Here is an 18,363-nt window from a genome sequence, read left to right on the forward strand (position 1 = left end):
GGAATCTGTGTCCAATTGAAACTACAGGAGGAATTTAGGGAGGCAGGACAATGGATTTAACAGGGCTATGGGATCTTCACCTCTAATTTATGCCTCATCCCAAAGGTCTCACCCAGAGCTGCACTCCATAGGGCCCATAACATGGTGCTGGGTTGTTTGTCTGACACCTACTGTATTGCCACAGAATTTGCTGCATCACACGGGTCTCCTGTCCAAATAGAGCCAGGCCTGAGGCTGCTTAGCTTGTAAAATCTGACAGGATCATAGACAGGGGGATATTGCAATAGCTGTAGTTAGAGCCAACACGTTCTGCAGAGCTCTCCTCGGGCTGTTCATTTAGTCACCTCACTTCTTCTCAGCTGCAGGTGTCATCTGATCATGGCTGATGGGACTAGTCATCAAGGCAAGGCTCACCCTCCAGGAGCCACGGATGACCTTGCCTACAGAATGCCAGGTTAGCAGGGCCAGGAACTAGACAGCCAATTAGGAGCAGCCCAAATTTCTGCTCAACATCCTTACAGAAACGGGAACTCCCCAGCAACTCGGTTCCTCTTCCTCATTTGTTACTTCTGCTCTCTGGGGTTTCCATAGACTCAAGTGAGTGGGTATGTTACAACGCACATGAGTGCTGTTCAGACCAGAGGCCAGGGAGATGTCACAGACTGGGCCAATGTCTGGGAGGTGAGAGAGAGAAGCGTCTGATGTGAGAGGCGAGAAGTTCAGTCTCCTTTTGCAGATGCAGTTACAAGTGCTCCTAGGCCACTAGGCCTTATGTCAGAGACACAAGGAAACACTTCACAGACCAGGCCCAGGTCTGATTTCTTTTCTGAAGATTCATGATTATTAAGCCAAATCCTGAGTTCTTTGCTCAGACCGACACATGAAAGTGAATGGGAATTTTGCCTGAGCAAGGACTGAGACAGAACCTTGCATTTGGTCCCTTATTTAGTTGTAGATTGAGAGTTCTGGAGAAAAAGGACTGTTATCTTTGTTACCTGTCTGTCCAGCATCGAGCACAATGGGGGCCTGACCCTCGACTGGGGATCCTAATAATAAATAATAAGACAGGTAAGATGCTGCTGCCCTGGAGTACTCCCACTTACCATCAGTATCAGTAAGTGGAATAAAAAGTAAGCTCCCTTTTCTGGATTTGTGGTGACTGCCACAAAGGGTGAATTTTCATCTGAGCCACCACCCTCAAGCACAAAACGAGAAGTGCGCACTGGTAGCTAAGCCATGGCTGACTGGCTTGACACCCAACTAACTCAACAGGCCTAAACAACACCCCCTCTGCTACCCCCAAAATCAGTACACTCAGCTCAGGGATTGAGTGCCTTTGAAATCTCTTCCCCACATCTTGTTTAAGGAAAAACAAGGAAGATTATGAACACACTGCATTTAACCCCTGGAGGCCAGACCCTGCACCATGCAGCACACCCTACAAACTCTGACCCAATACACCTGGGTTGTTTCAGATTGATGCTAAAATGGCTCACCAAGTCAATGTGTGCAAGTGACTTAACCGCCCTCATGCCTTCATTCCCCCCGTTGTCAAATGGCAACAATTCCCACTCACCTTGCCGAGTAACTCTGCAACCGTTGCTGTGTATGTGCACCAAATTATTCATTAGAAACAAACCAAATCAGAGACACGCGTGTACTCCAAAAGCTTGTGTATCCAAATCAAAGTTACATTTAAAAACCAACACATCTTTGGCAGTAGAATTAATGGGCAAACAGGGCCACTGCAGAATCCCAGAGTTAGATGCTTCATGTAACCTCTAGCCCCAAATAGCAGTAGTATTTTATCAGCTGGGAACGGTTCTAAGTAACTGGCATATAGAGCTGATTGGAAAAAAAAAAGGGGGGGGGGGGGAATTGCACAGCGAATTTCAGAACAGCTGCATGTCATATGTATTTAAATTCCAAAGCCAAGCATCCATCTGTCCCAACGTACGTGTGTGGGATTGTTTTTTCCTGAGAAGGGGCTAAATCATTGCCTAATAGGAATGAAGATTCCAATAGACTGTCTCAAATCAGCAAGCAGAGGCTGTTTAGAATTATTAACTGGTTTATCCTTTCTTCTCTTTCTCTGATATAAGGCACCCAGCTCCCTGAACCTCCTCTGAGCACATCTACTTTTCTGTCCTTTCTGAGCACCCTTCTGCCTGGTAACTTCCGACATCAGGCCATGGCTAATTTCTCACTGGCTGGAATAGCATTAATGTTCAGCTTCATTCCTTGGCTGGTTCCCAACAGCAGAATTCAGAGGAGACTTTATCAACTTCAAATGCTACTAGTCATTGTGCCTACAAATAAAACTCTAAAAGAAACAGGACAGAACCTTTCTTTCTAAAAGCCTTTCCGTGTAACAATGATACGTATGAAGCTACAAATGACAGTTTGGCCATGTCAGGGGAGACGCTAGCGCCCATCCAGGGATGTTTCATGCAAAGGGGAATGTTTCATGCAAAGGGGAATTCCAAGAATATCAGCTATTAAAGTAACAGTCCACAGGAAAGACGCTGGACTAGATAAAGTGGCACTGTCAGCAGATCATTCCCAAAGCAGGCGTCTCTCCAAGAAGTCAGGACAAAGGGTCTGCAAGCTGCAGCGCTAGAGTTGGTTTTGAACAAAGGCTAGTAACAAAAATAAAGCCCAGCGGTGGCTTCAGTTCTAAGCGTCTCTTCTCCACCATTTAAATCGCAGCCCCTGCAGTGTAAGGAGAGACGCACTGAGTTGGGAGCCAACACAGAGCCCCAAGGGGCTGCAGGGCAGTGCTACGTACTGGTTCACTCAGAACCACGTCTAGCCAATTAGCTGGAAATGGGATTCACTCTGAGAACTGGACACTTCTGTCTACCTGCAGCCAAAGGGTCCTTTCCAGTATCTGAGGAAGGGAGAGAGGCCAAGGACAAATCCTCTTATGGGAAACTAGTGTTTTAAGAGCCAAAGCTGGCAAGGGCATATGTGAAAGCAGCTCCATCTTTCTGTGTTCATTCTCAAACCTAAAGGTTCAAAGGCAGGCCGAGGTCTCACAGGAGACCACAACACTTGAATTTCTGAGTCCATGTCTCCAATATATAGGGCCTCATGTATATCATGAGTCTTAACCACTTAAGTTACTCTGAGTTTGCTGCATAATAGTGCTTCGGAATCTAAGCTTTCAACTAAACAACTCAGACTTACAAACTGCCCCTTTTATTTCAATGGAGACATTGATTCTCAAGTCTAATGATACTTGAAATGGTGACATTAACTATTTCACTGCTGAATTTTAGCAGTAGCTTCAAGTTAACATACTTGTCTGCTATTGCTGGGGGCAAAAATCAGGAGGTATTTGTTCAGTAGGGCATGTAGTTACTGTTAAGGTTTGCTAAGGAGTGGAAGGAAGAATTCAAACCCTGCTCCTTCAAATTTGAATCCACTTCTGCTCGAGAGGGGAAAAATGAGACATCTTTTCCACAGTATCGAAGGCTGTAACTGCCTCTTAGGGACCAAAAAAGCACCAACTGCCACATCCACCTGTCGAATCCACTAGCTCTGTGCAACGTCTACAGTCGTTATGAATCTTCACAACAACCTGCAGCACGCTTGGGACAGCATAAAATAAATGCAATTTCAAAATAAAGGCTATTATACTGGGAGAGGGGCAAGAACAAAACTCCCAGGACATGGAGCTTTTGAGGACAACTTGTTTGAAACACGTATATAGCAACGAAGGTAGCAGAGTATCAGAAGCCATTTTGGACGTCACCCTGACACTGGTAGAACAAAGGAGTGAGACTTTGTCCGATGATATTAGGACGATTATCTTCAAGCTTTAAACAGAGTCACCCAATGATGGGTAACACCTTTCAACATGGAGGGGGCTTCACAGTCACAGAGCGTAGGCACTTTGCTTTTAAACCTCCCTGGGCTGACACCTGGGATATGCATTTAGCACGGATGAGAGCATACCTTCCATACGATCATGACAGGAATTAGCGAAGGGTAAATATGACAGCAGGGAGCACAAAATTACAAGGAAGAGAGTATTTTTCATAGAAATGTAACTGGAAATATAACATGCCATAGAACGTCTGCTGGGGCTGTCATTTTAGAGTGCTTTTAAACTGCTCTACCAGTTTATACACAAATACGGCACCCCTGGTGTAGTTGCGTGAAGATAAGCAGGACACCGATCTTCCGAGATCAAGCTATTTGTGTATGTAATTCAGACTTCTGAATGTTTCCATGAAAACAAGACATTACAACCACCAGGCTTTCAAATGACAACCAAAGGACACACGACACCGAACGCTCTGATCAGAGCTCCTGTTAAGAGAACACAAACAAGAGCAGAAATTTCGTTGAGAGATTTAATGATGAAACAAAAGCCATCCACGGTTTACAGACGACGACCCCGACGACCACCCTTTCTGCGAGTGCTGTCAGAGGGGATGGGGGTGACATCCTCTGTGGAAAGAAAGTTACACATTACCATTCATGACGGCAGGTTGCTTCAAACAGCTTTCCAGGGTACAGAAAATGTACCCTGCCAGACACCACCCATCCACTACCACAGACCTAAGCAGTGAAGAACTGCATTGGCTTCACGTGCTAATAATGTATCCTCACACAATGACCGGCCTTTAGTAGGATCTAGCATTAACGATAAGAGGATTTAGTATAAAAGGCAAAATAATTTTTTACTCCGCTTTGAGTGCGCAAGGGACATTATAATGCCAAATCAACATTTGCTTCCCAGCGGCCACCTTTCCTCACACAAAACCCAAGCCTTTCTTGCAAGGAGCAGGAAACACCCTCACTTCCTCTCAGGAGGAGGCCTAGGAAATGATGTGCAGGAGGTACAATATTTCACTTGCGCATTGACTCATGTGTGGCAGGGTTTCCACATTTGTAACATTTAGAATATGGAAAATCCACACTGAAATGGCGCATCACAGGAAACTACAGACTGTAGGTCACATGACTTCCACAGCAGCAACAGGCAGCCCCTGCTTGCAAGACAAGCTCCTACAGGAGATGGATGTACACCAGTCCTTCCATAGGTTTCTTTGAACACTGAGAAGGCATTTTTGGCAGCACCTTTTGGGACTTTCACCCCAGTAAATCATGGCCAGAGACCTTCCAGCTACTGCAAAGCGTCAGTGAGTCTAAACCAGAGGCCCATCACTATCTTGCTATACAACTGCAGTTTAGCACATACAACTTGCAGTTAGTTACCAATCCTTAGCCCACACGGAGAACACATGCCACTTGCTGATGGGTTCTTATTTAATTTGAAAGTGCTCCAGTTCCTCTAGGAACATACACATCAAATTAAAGGAAACTCAGCACCCTCAGGCAAAAAGCACAAGTGACCAGGTGGATTTCAATATGTCTGATGGTCAAGCTTGGGTTCTGTAGGACCAACAGGGAATAAATCTCAGACCTGGCCATCATGTAACTCAGGGTATTAAATAACAACAGATGCATCCGCACAGAGTTCTTTTGGTGACAGGGTTTCGAAGCAGGGAACCAGGGCTTTGGAGCTGTGCTCTGGCTCCGTTCCAGCTCCAGGCAAAAACCTGGAGCTCCACTGCTCCGGGCTCCGCTCCAAAGCCCTGCAGGGAACAGATACTAATTTCCCATTATTTATCTAAAATACCCCATATGCACACCACACTTACCAATGCGCCCAATCTTCATTCCAGAACGAGCTAGAGCTCTGAGGGCTGACTGGGCACCAGGTCCAGGAGTCTTGGTCCTGGAAATAATAAAACAGGCAACAGATCAGGTCAGAGAAGCGTTCACCAAACAGCTGAAGCTGAATACACACCGTTCCCAAGGAAACAACATGTAGCTTAAGTCATTTTATCCTTTATCCAGAATTTGAAAATCCTGGAACTCTTATTAGATGCGTCCCTTTTTGTCTAACCCATGTATATGGCAAGAACAGTAACAGCCAGCAGAATATACTTCAATGCAATTCTGAATATACATGGTAATTGCACCCCTGACAAGGGGGCAGAAGAGATGTCAATAAAGTTTAATATCAAACATGATCTTTCCTGCCATTACACAGATACAATAGTGGATTCCCTTCCAAGTACAACATGAAACATATAATGCCTGCATCTGTAACGTTCACTCCATGCATCTGAAGAAGTGAGGTTTTTTACCCACGAAAGCTTATGCCCAAATAAATGTGTTAGTCTTTAAGGTGCCGCCAGACTCCTTGTTGTTTTTGTGAATACAGACTAACACGGCTACCCCCTGATACTTGACAACATGAAACAAGAGTCCCAATAAGCCTGCTGAAAAAGCGGTGGAGATATATTTTAGGAAAAAACAGATTCCTGTAACCCACCCATGCCAGGTATTCATTTAATTACAAATGGATTCACAAGATAATGTCATTACTATGTAGAATGACCCATACCTTCCCAATCAAACTAGTTCTTAACGTATCAATTAAAACACAGCCCATTATAAGCATGGCTCCTTCAGGTCAGAGTTATGTTAGTCCTGTGAATATTATCTCCATGGGTCGACCAGGGCTTTCACATGTTTCACCAACTGAAAATGTACACCTCTAAACATGGAGTTGCTTCTGCTAACAGAACAAGCCCCACCTGCACACAAAAAATGCATCAAGTTTGCAAAGATGCATGGAATAAAATAATGCTAGAGCGTGTTTGAGATACAAGTTCTCTCCCTGCTGCTCTCAATAGCAGTGTTGTAGAAGAACAGCTGCCCACATTAAAATTGCGATAGCAACAACTGAAGTGCGATTGCAGGATTGTGTGAAAACTGCAAGACCTTATTTCACTCTGGGCCGCCTGATGAGCATAACCTAGCATTTAGCCACCGACAAGACCCAAGCACTACCTCACCGCTGCACAACATTTATGTATGTCAAAGCAGAGCCTGCCACACACACCTATTTCCACCTGTGGCTCGCAGCTTGATGTGAAGCGCAGTAATGCCCAGCTCCTTGCACCGCTGGGCAACATCCTGGGCTGCCAACATAGCAGCATAGGGCGAAGACTCGTCTCTGTCGGCCTTCACCTTCATACCACCAGTCACTCGGCAGATGGTTTCCCTGAAAAGACAATACCTCTTTGTACGTGGCCAAAAGCAATATTCAGGAAAGCGCCTGATCACAACCTGCAAGCCTTACAGAAGCAGGAGATTCAAATGACAAAATAATTTCATTTGATATATTTACCAGTTCATAAGTTGCCATGTGACAACCATTAATATGAATCCATCTTACATTTTCTAAGGTCATTTCTGAAGGGAGAAAGGCCCTTTTTACATATAAAAATTGCACTGCTTTAATGTATAAATTACTAACAGAATTTATTAAAACTTGGGCAAAGCCCTGTGTGGACACTTATTGTGTTTAAACGGTACTTTATTCCGGTTTATCATGTTCCTAATTGACTTATGCTAAACCAAAATAAGCATCTCCATACAGCCTTTTGAACAGGTTTAATTAACAATACAGTCTTTACACAGATCTAAATATATCAGTTTAAAATCACATTTTAAGTCAGATCAATGCAACTTTCTCATATAGATATGCCTTAACTCTTAGGTCTCATTCACTGAGCAAAAATAGAAGACAGTGAAAGATGGCCCAACAAGTTTCAATTAAAAACCCTGTTACAAGTCTTCTGTATTGTGTCACCGGAGCACCAAAGTTTATAGATTAATAGATGTTAAGACCGCAAGGGATCACACGATCATCTAGTCTGACCTCCTGAATAACACAGGCCATAAAATGTTGAGCATCAAGCCCAATGTCTTGTGGTTGAACTAGATTATATATTTTAGGAAGATCTTTACTAAATAGCCAAGAAGGCAAATGGAAACGCCTGCTCCTGATATGGTAGATATTGTCAAGCAGTTTAAAGGTCATCTCTTTTGTAGAGTGGCAATGCTAATCCCCCTTTCTGTAAACACTTATTTCAACTCAGATGTACGTCTGGACATTTTATGTGATGGTACCTCCATGTGTTTTGTAAGAAGCCGCATTAGAAGTGTCGGGTATATATCCCCGTTGTCTCCTTTTAATACTCCATTGCCTTCTGCTCAGAAGATTAGAGTGCAAAGCCCTGCATAGTTCAGTTCAAGAGCAACTTACATCAATTTAGCTTAAGCTGATGCCTTACCTACTTAAGCTATATTGAAATAAGCCACTCAAACCAAAATAAGGGTTTCTATATGGGGTTTTCTTCTAGTTTAACTACAAAATTTTAAACCAGTGCAACCCTCTCCTGTAGCCAAGACCTAGAAGAGTCAGTTAGATAGCAACTAGGTAAGTTCAACAGGTAAGCGTATGATATGATGCTTATCCACATATACTGGGCACAGACTTTATCCTTAAGGATAAAGGTGAGTGAAAACAGCTTGGGTTATTGAACCAAAATAACTGTTACACATGCACAATTTAAATTTTAAAAATGTGTAAGGACGATACCAAGGGAAGGTAAGTAATCTAGAGCCTTATATGGTATTGATGTCACCAACATTCAGTACTCACTTGCCAGAGAGATCAGTTACATGGACAAAAGTGTCATTGAAGGAAGCGAAGATATGGCAGACGCCAAAAACGTTTTCCCCTTCGGCAACCTGCGGTCCCAAGCTGATGACCTGCTCTTCCTTCTTCTCCTTACCCTTACGTGGTGCCATTTCTGAGAGGGGAAATAAAAGCGCGAGTTACATGCTGTCATGAAATGGAGCAATAAAGATAGTTCTTTCTCTGGAATTACACAGGAGCTATGCGTCTCTGGTCCTTTATACTCCTATGAAGGGGAAGTTACTTTTTTAAGGGTATTTAAATCAACACAATAGGCATTTTGCAGTCGAACTGGCTACTAATCAATACAGGTGAGACATGCACCAGTAATCTATTTGTTTGGAATACAGGACATTCCAGAGACTGAAGAGGACCAGGCAACCCATTCATCAGTAAAACCAGCTCGTTTAACCCTTTGGAAGAGCATTAGGCTCACTTTCCACATTTTAGTATATTAAATAATCTGGAGATCAGACTGGCTTTATTATACACCTCTACCTTGATATAACGCTGTCCTCAGGAGCCAAAAAATCTTACCGTGTTATAGGTGAAACCGCGTTATATCGAACTTGCTTTGATCCACCGGAGTGCGCAGCCTCGCCCCCCCGGAGCACTGCTTTACCGCATTATATCCGAATTCGTGTTATATCGGGTCGCGTTATATTGGGGTAGAGGTGTATGCCATTGCCACTCTTAATCTCTCTGAAATTCTAATAGCAGCGCCATAAACATTGCCCACTGCTACATTTCCACACAAGGCTTAACATGAAAGAGAGCCTGGACGGCAACCGTGCAGTTAAAATCATCATGTGCATAATCAGCCCTCCATCAGAAGCACTGGATTCCATTCCCAATACTGCCACTGATCTGCTGTCTGATTTGGGGTACAGCCCTTCACCTCACTGCCTTTGTTACCTTCCTATGATTGCCCCTTGCCCTAGATTGTAAACTCCATGGAGGAGGCACTGCTTCTCCCTATGTACATATGAAGTGCACAATAGAGCTTTAATCTGGGTGGAAGCCTTTATGCCCTATGATAATCCAGATAAATAGAACCACTTTCATGGGGTCTCAAATCTGTATGGTATTATTCTCATTTTACAGACTGGTCAATTAAGGCAGAGAGACTTCTGACTTGCCCACAGTTAAGAGTTGGAAGCACAGCCAGGAATAGAATTCAGGAATCCTGACTCCCAGTCCCGTGTTTACCAGTAGCATCTCCAATACCTCCTTTAAACCCAGAACAAGTGTAGATGGATGCAGGAAATCCTCTGTGCTAACAGAAAACTTTCAACTAACCTAGGCAACCTAAGTCTCTCTTTTCTGCCAACATTCTGGCTATGGAAACATACAAGAGTGATGTGGTGACAGGATTCTCTGAATTGTTCATAGTGTGTGGACCACATTTCAGATAAATTGTCTCATGGTCACCTCCACTCCCATTTGCAACTTTATGACCCACCTCCTCTCCCATTTACAATCAAATAATATCTATAGCCACCGCATGGAAAATAATATTTAATACTTTCAGCAGCTGGAAATGAAGAGAGCACCAGCATTAGACCAATCAACAGACCACTTTGGGATGTGCGCAGTACAGCACTAAACTGCATCCCCATGTGATGTCCCTCAGTAGATCATTAAGCATAACCTTGAAGGCACCCTAAAAAAATCCTGATGTGTTAATTTAAGACTAAACCACTTATCCTTCATGTAGCAGCTCTCCTAGATCTAAAATTGGTATAAAACAATGGGGTTTCCTCAAGCTTAACTGAATGTAGTGATAACTATTGTCTGTCCCTAACATATAATAGAAGAGAGTAGATTAAAAAGGCCAAGTTTATTCAGGGTGTAAACCTATTAATATATGAAGTTATAGCAGGGATTAATTTGGCCGTAGCTATCTATCATATCTATTTAGCACAAATCAGAAGTACTGTTTTTAGGCACGGTTCAGCAGAGCTCTTTGCCCAGTCAAGTGTCTAATGAAGTGACTGACACATTTTGCATCCCCACTAATAAACATTGAACACTACTGTGGCCCTCTCTCCTCCATCCAGAGGGATTTCTGATTGTGAAGAGACACGTGAGTGACTGGGGTGCTTGGAAACCACTTGTGTGCGGCACTGGAGGCCAGCTGTGCCCCACCATACATATACAGTGAACCTCAGCATCCCCCCCTCCTGTTCTGAGTCTAGAACAGGATCCCACCCCGTGATACAAGCCCCATGTCCCAAACCCCACACGGGGCTGTTACCCTTCCTCCCCGCATCCCGCTTTGCAGAGGCGCTCCTACGAACTTCTTCCCTCCCCTCAACAGCCCCGCTACGCTCCCAGGCCGGGGGAAGCTGCCTCGAGCGGAGAGTGGTTCGGGACCCTGGCCCAGACCCACCCGCTGCATAATCGGGGCGGAAGATAAACAAAGCCTCCCACCGGCCCTGGCCACCCCGCAAACCGTCGGGCGACTCGGCCACTCCAGCTCCCACCAGCCTAGCGCCCCGCTCCCCCAGCCGCCCCTCCACCCACCGGGAGGCTCGGCCACTCTAGCCGCCGGCTTCCCCGCGGCCTAGCGCCCCGCTCCCCCGGCCTCCTCCCCACCCGCCGGGCGGCCGCGCCGGCTCGATATCGGTGAGGAAGGGCCCGGGCAGGCTGGCTGCAGGCGGCAAAGGCCGCAGCGGGACGCACCCAGGGAGGATGGAAGCGGATGACACCAAACCCGGGCCCGGCCACTTACTTGTGCGTCTTCTCGGGCACCCAACACCGGAAAGGAAGAGGCAGGGGTCACGGGGGCAGAGGTCAGCATCACCCGGAAGTGCTACCTCGACGGAGGGGGTCAAGCTCCCACATCCACGTCAATCGGCGTCATTCTCTATAAAATCCAAACCCGCGCGCTGAGCGTTCTAGTCAGGCGCGTTTTATCATCTTTAACGATTTAATTATTAATAACACGTTTAGCTATGTCTGGGGACGCGAGCGGTACCACCCCCAACATGGCGGCGCCCAGGGGACCCGAACGTTACCCCGCACAAAGATGGCGGCACCCTACTGGAAGGGCCTCTTGCCCCTCACAGCGATGGCGGAGTTCTCATTCCGGCTTGGTGCCTGGCTCGAGTACGTCTGCGTAGTTTGCGGTGAGCGAGGCGAGGAGTCCCCCATGTGTGAGTCCCAGGGGCCAGCTGTGCATGGCAGAGCCTGGGTGCAGTCGCTCCCTCACGGGGGGGGGGCACTTTTGCTGGATGGAAATAACATAAGGGGAAAAACCACATGGGAAAGCAAGGGACAGCGCTTTCCTGCAAGGGAGGTTTTAGGGGAACGCCCCTTCCTGTAGGGCAGCATGTACAGGATTGTCCTTTCCTGTACATTTCTACTGCCCTCAATTGGACAATGCAATTAGCGCAAGCTTCAGTTTAATGTTTAAAATGGTCCTTATCCGTTTTAAAATAAGGGCTGGGTGGTCACCCTCTGTGGGCATTCACCCACGAAAACTTATGCTCCAATACATCTGTTAGTCTTAAAGGTGCCACAGGACTCCCTGTTGCTTTTTACAGATCCAGACTAACACGGCTACCCCTCTGATACTTGACACCCTCTAAGGGACACCACTCTCAGCCCGGGGCAGCTTCCCCAGAGTCTGTGACCAGTGGTGGCTATGGTGACCGGACAGCACTTACATTGTTTAATTTTACCAGTAAACCCTGTAGAGAAAAGGATTTTAAAAACAGTCTGCACACGCATCTGTCTGACCTAAAGCCCTCCCAGCCTGTGCTGATGGATCAAGTGGGTCTAGTTTCTTCAGACACTCCAGCAGATGCTGGTCTCAGTCTGGACAGCACCTCACAACCGTCTCGGCAGCTGTCCCCTTAGAGAGCGAATGTCGCTTTTTAACCAACCAGAGATCCTTTTGAGCTGCTGGTTCCCAGCCGTGCCCCTGCGTGGCAAAACAAGCTTTATAACTTGTCTGGAGCCAATAGATAGAATCTTCGCCACTAATGTCTCGAGCATTGTCTCTTAACATCCCTGAAGTGTTACCAGGGGTGGCTTATCTCAAGCAATTGTTTCACTTCTTGTTTCTTTTTCTTACAACCTTCCTTATTAAACCAAACCAAAATGAGCATACAGTAAACATCCCAATAACCAGTATTCATAGCTTGTTACAGAGTACCCTGGTCATGACAAACTTTAAGGCAATCGTATCGGGTAGTATGAGTGCGCATCTTATCCCTGTGGCATCCAGTGCTTGTCTTGCCTCAATTCCTCTCTTCTGTACAATTACCCTCCCACTTTTCAATTCAACGCACCATCTCCCCTTCTCGTTTGGTAATGGAATTATAGTCCAATCCTCCCGTCCTGAGCTTCCACCTCAGACTTTGCTTCCTTCACGGATTCCTCCTACCAAGCCAATCAATTCCCAAAGCCTTCCCCTCAGGCTTCCCTACGGAAAGGATCCCAAATGGCCCCAATTCCCCTCAGCAGAGGGAGTCGCCACTGGTCCTTCCCAGGCCATGGTTCAGGAGAGCCTCCATCATGTTCTTACTCCAGGTTGTTGCTTATGTCCAGTCTGTCAGTCGCCTGCTCCCAGTTCTGAGTCCCGTGTAGTAGAAGGAAAACTAGGCACAGGTCAGAGATGGGGCTTAAGCCCTCAGAGGTCCAAGATCACCCTGTGATAGAGCACACTACACCCAGGAGTCTGAGTAACTACAGTAACCAAGCCTGTCCGAGATAAGAGAGAGAGAAAACCAGAGACTGCATTTCCCGCTTCCCCCAATTCTTTGCCTAAATTTTTCAATTCAATTTTAAGCAGTTGGAGGCAGTGGCCTCTCAACCCTTTGAAGAGCTTGTGTCCTTCATGCTATCTCCTCAGTTGGAAGGTATCTGTCCCTAAATTGTCACACTAGTCCATAGACGAAGAACCCACCTGGACTGCTTGATAACAATGGGCTCTTACACAGCATCACCCACAGAGGGGAAAAAACAGTAAAAAACCTCAAAAAGAACAGGAGTACTTGTGGCACCTTAGAGACTAACAAATTTATTAGAGCATAAGCTTTCGTGGGCTACAACCCACTTCTTCGGATGCATATAGAGTGAACCATATATTGAGGAGATATATATACACACACATACAGAGAGCATGAACAGGTGGGAGTTGTCTTACCAACTCTGAGAGGCCAATTAAGTAAGAGAAAAAAAACTTTTGAAGTGATAATCAAGATGGCTCAGTACAGACAGTTTGATAAGAAGCAAGTGTGAAAATACTTACAAGGGGAGATAGATTCAATGTTTGTAATGGCTCAGCCATTCCCAGTCCCTATTTAGCCCTGAGTTGATTGTGTCTAGTTTGCATATCAATTCCAGCTCAGCAGTCTCTCGTTGGAGTCTGTTTTTGAAGTTTTTCTGTTTTAAGATAGCCACCCGCAGGTCTGTCAAAGAATGGCCAGACAGGTTAAAGTGTTCTCCCACTGGTTTTTGAGTATTATGATTCCTGATGTCAGATTTGTGTCCATTAATTCTTTTGCGTAGAGACTGTCCGGTTTGGCCAATGTACATGGCAGAGGGGCATTGCTGGCACATGATGGCATATATCACATTGGTAGATGTGCAGGTGAACGAGCCACTGATGGTATGGCTGATGTGATTAGGCCCTATGATGGTGTCACTTGAATAGATATGTGGACAGAGTTGGCATCGGGCTTTGTTACAAGGATAGGTTCCTGGGTCAGTGTTTTTGTTCAGTGATGTGTGGTTGCTGGTGAGTATTTGCTTTAGGTTGGGGGGTTGTCTGTAAGCGAGGACAGGTCTGTCTCCCAAGATCTGTGAGAGTAAAGGATCATCTTTCAGGATAGGTTGTAGATCTCTGATGATGCGCTGGAGAGGTTTTAGTTGGGGGCTGAAGGTGGCAGCTAGTGGTGTTCTGTTATTTTCTTTGTAAAAAACCTGCTTCCAGCCATCTGCTGCTAGCTGGGAGATGATGCTCTCTCCTCACTGGTGGCAACTGGGTCTTGGCCTGATGGGCCTTGATTAATTTGACTCGAAAGTATCAGCCCTGAAAAAGCCGTAGCTGGACCCAGTTATTTGTTGCCTTGTGGGCCCCAGGGGGCCATGAGCTGCCCAAGTGTAAATTAGAGCAGCCCTGAGGCGGAGTCCTGGCCATCCTCCGAATGTAGAGCGGGAAAGTGTCTTAAAAGCACCTTCCCCCTGCCCCCCCATCCTACATTCTTGTGCCAAGTGCAGGAAGCAAGAATCAGGCCAAGAAGCAGAAGTGTTGAAGGACAGATCTGAAATAAATTTAATACACACCTTGATTTAATCTAATCCAGGGACTATTTTACACCTAATTTATCTTTCAGGAGTACTGGTGGGAAGTGTTTACAACATAAAACAGCCGACCTGCCGCTTTGCACTCAACTGGAAAGAGACATTCATTTTGCATTCATTTTAAGGTAGGTTTTTTGTTTTTTTTGTTTTTAAACAGGCTCTTTCTCCTGTTAGGATTTTGCTGTGTATTTCAATGAGACATTTTAAATCTCACTTAATTTTATGATATATACTTCATTCAAATTGTCACACCTCGACAGCCCTGGATAGATTTAGAAATGAAAGTGGGAAGTCCTGCTGGATAAGAAATCATTGCTTGGCTACTGCTGGTGGGCACCCTTCCAGCTTCTATTTCTCTGATGAGGCATGTTTACTTCAACATCATCACTGTCATCTTGCATTGGACTCAGATTCTGAGATGAAAATTTTCAAGTGGCAAAGATTAGGAGGGGGCGGGGGGAAATCTGTCACAGCAAACTGGCAGGTACGAACCATCTTCATTCTCTGAGAGAGCACCCGTAGACTGGGACCATTTCACAAGACACAAGGATTCAGCCCGGATCAAGAGTCAATCAGGGTTGGTCTTGTTATTGATTTAAGGGTGATCTGCAAAGGACAAGTAACTGCGTTTATGCCCCTTTTCATGCCCTTGTGATGGATGCACGAAAGGTTGTTTTTACATGTTTAATTTTTTTCTAATAGAAGCTCCAGAGTTGTCTATCCTAGCAGACTCTCTGGACAACTGGAGATATCTATCTAAGTCTGTTATTGTCTATGTATTGGCCAATTATCTTCAAAATCTTTGATACCTAGACAGATAATTCTCCAGTTGTCCAAAGATGATGATGGAGCTGTGAATAAGATCACCCCAGGAGCAGCCCATCATGAGAGTCACTGAGAGACTTGTCTCGTTAGAATTGGTAAGGCAACTCCCATCTTTTCATGTACTCTGTATATATATCTTCCTACTGTATTTTCCACTTCATGCATCTGATGAAGTGGGATGGCCACTCTCTTCTCCACTGATGCAGCTCTCATTTGGGAGTTCCTGCGCCAGAGGGCTGGGGTGAGCTCGGTACACAGAGCCCGGATTGTAGCCTTTCACATCTGAAAGTTCTGCAGCCACCGCTCATCATCCCAAACCTGCATTACAATCCCACCAGTCTGTGCTCATTTCACGGGCCCAGAAGTGGCGATCCACCATGTGGAGCAGCTCCCCGAATGTCAACAGCAACCTGGCATTTTTATTCACTGTGTCCCTCAACATCCGGTTATTGTGCTTGCATATCTTCTCATCTTCCTCGTCGCACGCCCGGATGTCGTAATACTCATTCGAGTTCTGCAAATACAGGAGAACTGTGCATCTGGTATTAGCAATGGACATTAGAACTGCACTGAACTCTGCAGGGTCCATGCTTCTGCCAGAGAGATGGTGGAGACTGAAAAGCGGCGTGTGGGACTGTGGCACAAAAATTATGGGATGGAACAAACATTATGGGATGGAGAAAGTGGCATACTGAGATCTTGATCCTTCGTTCCCAAAAATCACTGGGCCAATTGCTGGTATCCCACAAAGCACTGCAAAAATGTCCCACAAGGCATTGAACTAGACAGTGGCAGGGGGCACGTGGAGATGACCACCTCTGGGGTGCAGCACAATTTCCATTGACACAACCACTCGTGGGGAGTATGCACAGCGCCGACACAAGCAGCCAAGCATGCATGTGCCTGAGCAATATACAGCAGTCAACCTCGGAACGCCCTCGGAACTTGCACTGACCAAACTTCGTAATGTGGATGTGCCCTAAAGCCTTGTCTACACTTAACATTTTGTTGCTGCTTTAGCTTTGCCGGTATAGTTGGAGCAGTAACTCCTCCTGCAGTGTAGACACAGCTCTACTGGTATAAAAATTGCTTATACCATCTGTGAAGCAAAATAAGCTCTACCTGTGTAAAGTATCTTGTCCCAGTATAACAATGTCCACATGAGTGCTTTTACCAGCATAACTATGTCTGGGGAAAAATCACCTCCCTTACAGACATAGTTATGCCAGGAAAGCTTTTTTTAACTGCAGACCAAGCCTAAATTGATTTATAAATCAGTTTAAATTAAATTGGTGTAACTTCTGCATGTAAATAAGGCCTGAGTCCCGGACAGCTGGGTGTCTCCAATCAGCCCTCCTCACCTAAGACACTTGCCTGCACTCCTGAGAGCTGACGTAATATCACGAAGGAGGGGAAGAGTCCATGCCTTTCTTCAGGGAAGGATTTTAACTCCACATCACCAAGCGCTCCGAGATTTCTGCATCCACCCCTTACACCATTCAAAACTAACGCTGAACCTCCTTCAAGATCTGATCTTGATCTCCTTGAAATTGATGGCAAAACTCCAAGCTTGCATGAACACGCCCGTAAAACAGCATTGGACCATCCCCCGTTTGCTGAGCTATCAAAGAAACTTCTAGCTGTTAATGGTGCTAGAGCTGGGCTTAGGACTTGACCCCGTGTACGCTGAAGTCAGTGGAAAGACTGGCATTAGACTTTGAATCAGACCCTTAAAGCCTAAACTCAAAGCCTAACTAGGCAGGCCATTCGCCCAGGTTTAAGCCAGACAGTCCTTTTTTCATCTGGTTTGTCCCCTGTCCGGTGCTGATATAAAAGCGGATGTGGTTTTGTCCACTCTCGCGCCTGGAGGATGCCATTTTACTGAGCACCCCATCAGCGTGACCTCAAGCACATGGTGCAGGCAAGGCCACGCCGGCAGGAGCAGAGTGGCATGTTCTGCAAAATGGCATCTTTTATGCAGCATGACCTTGCATACACAGTGCATGTGAGGCCACACCAGCGGGGGCAGGGCCAACCGAGGGCCTGTATTCTGGGTATGTGTCAGTGGCTGCTCTGAGCCTAAATCATTTAAAAGAACCCCAAAACACTAGCAAAATCTACTATAAAACGCTTGTCCACGTTTTAGGCCTTCGGATCAGTTGGCTTCACTTGGCAGTTAACTGATCCCAAAAGAACTTTAGACAAATCTTATCTGCTAATGTGTCCCAACTGCATGCATTACCTTATGTTAGAGAGATGTCTATTAAAACTAAATAGGTCTGTAATGCAGTTAATATCTGGTTAACCCCCTGTGATATAGCTAAATAACTCTTTTATATCATTCTTGTGAAAAATGTATCTATGTGGGAATCTAAGGAGGTCGCTGGGAATTTTTCCCACAAGGGGTTGTACGTAGAGATTTTAATATACATTGCTCTTTAGAACATTTTCTCATAAGGAGCTAACATGGGAGCTTTTAATATACATAATTCTGTGAGGCAGTCAGATGACTAATGTAAACGGCATAGACTTTGTAGCTGTGAATGATAGCACAGGGACTGGGATAGATTCTTTTTAGAGTGATTATCATCAGGAGATTTGAACCCCCTCCACTGCAAAAAGGAAAAACAAAACAAAAAACCCTGAAACTT

At 45.5% G+C, this 18,363-nt stretch overlaps 1 protein-coding gene across 1 annotated transcript; it reads right to left on the reverse strand.

The window, feature by feature from the left end:
- Nucleotides 1–4,347: 4,347 nt before the first annotated feature.
- RPS14 (ribosomal protein S14) lies at nucleotides 4,348–11,378 on the reverse strand. The gene is made up of 5 exons (XM_065409018.1): nucleotides 11,307–11,378; nucleotides 8,537–8,687; nucleotides 6,929–7,090; nucleotides 5,676–5,752; nucleotides 4,348–4,458 (listed from the first exon to the last, which is right to left on the reverse strand). The coding sequence occupies exons 2-5, from the start codon at nucleotides 8,683–8,685 to the stop codon at nucleotides 4,391–4,393; spliced, it is 456 nt and encodes a 151-aa protein (XP_065265090.1). The 5' UTR covers nucleotides 8,686–8,687; nucleotides 11,307–11,378; the 3' UTR covers nucleotides 4,348–4,390.
- Between the last annotated feature and the right edge of the window lie 6,985 nt (nucleotides 11,379–18,363).

Source organism: Emys orbicularis, chromosome 8 (genome assembly GCF_028017835.1).
Source record: "Emys orbicularis isolate rEmyOrb1 chromosome 8, rEmyOrb1.hap1, whole genome shotgun sequence".
Taxonomy (NCBI): Eukaryota; Metazoa; Chordata; order Testudines; family Emydidae; genus Emys; species Emys orbicularis.

Bases quoted from the DNA above. Each gene is read 5' to 3' on its own strand.
- RPS14 (XM_065409018.1), bottom strand. From the start codon at position 8,685: ATGGCACCACGTAAGGGTAAGGAGAAGAAGGAAGAGCAGGTCATCAGC. The intron at 7,091-8,536 runs GTGAGTACTGAA...TTGTCTTTTCAG, and splicing joins GTAACTGATCTCTCTGGCAA to GGAAACCATCTGCCGAGTGA. The intron at 5,753-6,928 runs GTGTGTGTGGCA...TATTATTTCCAG, and splicing joins CGAGCCACAGGTGGAAATAG to GACCAAGACTCCTGGACCTG.